This window comes from Seriola dumerili, unplaced genomic scaffold, assembly GCF_002260705.1.
Source record: "Seriola dumerili isolate Sdu_G_001 unplaced genomic scaffold, Sdu_1.0 BDQW01010690.1, whole genome shotgun sequence".
Classification (NCBI taxonomy): domain Eukaryota; kingdom Metazoa; phylum Chordata; class Actinopteri; order Carangiformes; family Carangidae; genus Seriola; species Seriola dumerili.
This window is the reverse complement of record NW_019184945.1, coordinates 1-906: the sequence shown is the minus strand read 5'-3', so window position 1 is coordinate 906 and position 906 is coordinate 1. Positions and strand designations below refer to the sequence as shown.

At 42.7% G+C, this 906-nt stretch overlaps 1 protein-coding gene across 1 annotated transcript; it reads right to left on the bottom strand.

Annotated features, from left to right (window-relative positions):
• Nucleotides 1-25: 25 nt before the first annotated feature.
• On the bottom strand, nucleotides 26-871 carry LOC111240084 (protocadherin beta-16-like; the record flags this gene model as incomplete). The annotated part of the gene is made up of 1 exon (XM_022770062.1): nucleotides 26-871. A coding segment is annotated over exon 1 (842 nt), but the record flags the coding sequence as incomplete, so codon positions are not given.
• Nucleotides 872-906: the final 35 nt, after the last annotated feature.

Sequence of the window (906 nt, the reverse complement as noted above, 5' to 3'; positions counted from 1 at the left end):
CCCATTTATTTCATGAATTTCAAACATGTCTCTTACATCTGCAGCGGTGTTGGATATTGAATATGTTATCTTGGAATTTGATCCTTTATCAGCATCAGAAGCAGTGACCCTGGTTATGACTGTACCTTTGGGGGCGTTTTCTGTTATTGTAGCTTTGTAAACCGTCTTCGTAAAAACAGGCGCATTGTCATTAGCATCAAGCACTGTAACATGTATCTGCGCTGTCCCAGATAGGTTTGGTTCCCCTCCGTCTACCGCAGTTAAAACTAGAAATATCTCCTCTTCCTTCTCTCTGTCAAGAGGTTTTTGTAAAACCATTTCAACAATCTTTTCTCCATCGGGTTGATCCTTCAGTTTCAGCACAAAATTCTCAGTCTTAGTCAGATAATAACTCTGCAGACTATTCATGCCAACATCGGGATCTAATGCCCTCTCTAGCAAGAATTTCGCTCCTATTACGGCAGACTCGCTTATTTTGAATTTCATGTCAGTTTTTTCAAATACTGGAGTATTGTCGTTTATATCTGTAATTTCGACAACAACAGTATAAAATTCCATAGGGTTTTCCAATATAATCTGAAAATGCAAAGCGCAGGGCGTCGTCTGTCCACACAGCGCTTCTCTGTCTATTTTCTCTTTGATAAGGAGGACTCCTCGTTCGCTATTCAGCTCGATGTGCTCAGCACTGTCTCCAGTAAAAATCCGAGCTTTACCTGATGTTAGTCGTTTCCTGTCTAAACCTAGATCCTGAGCGATGTTACCGATTAATGAGCCCTTTGCCATCTCCTCGGGAATGGAGTAGCTGACCTGTCCGGCCACCGATGAAAGAGAGAGGAAGGAGATAAACAACAGCACTTGCCGCCTCATTGTTCCGTCCGGTGTTTCCATGCAACACGAATCCCGTTA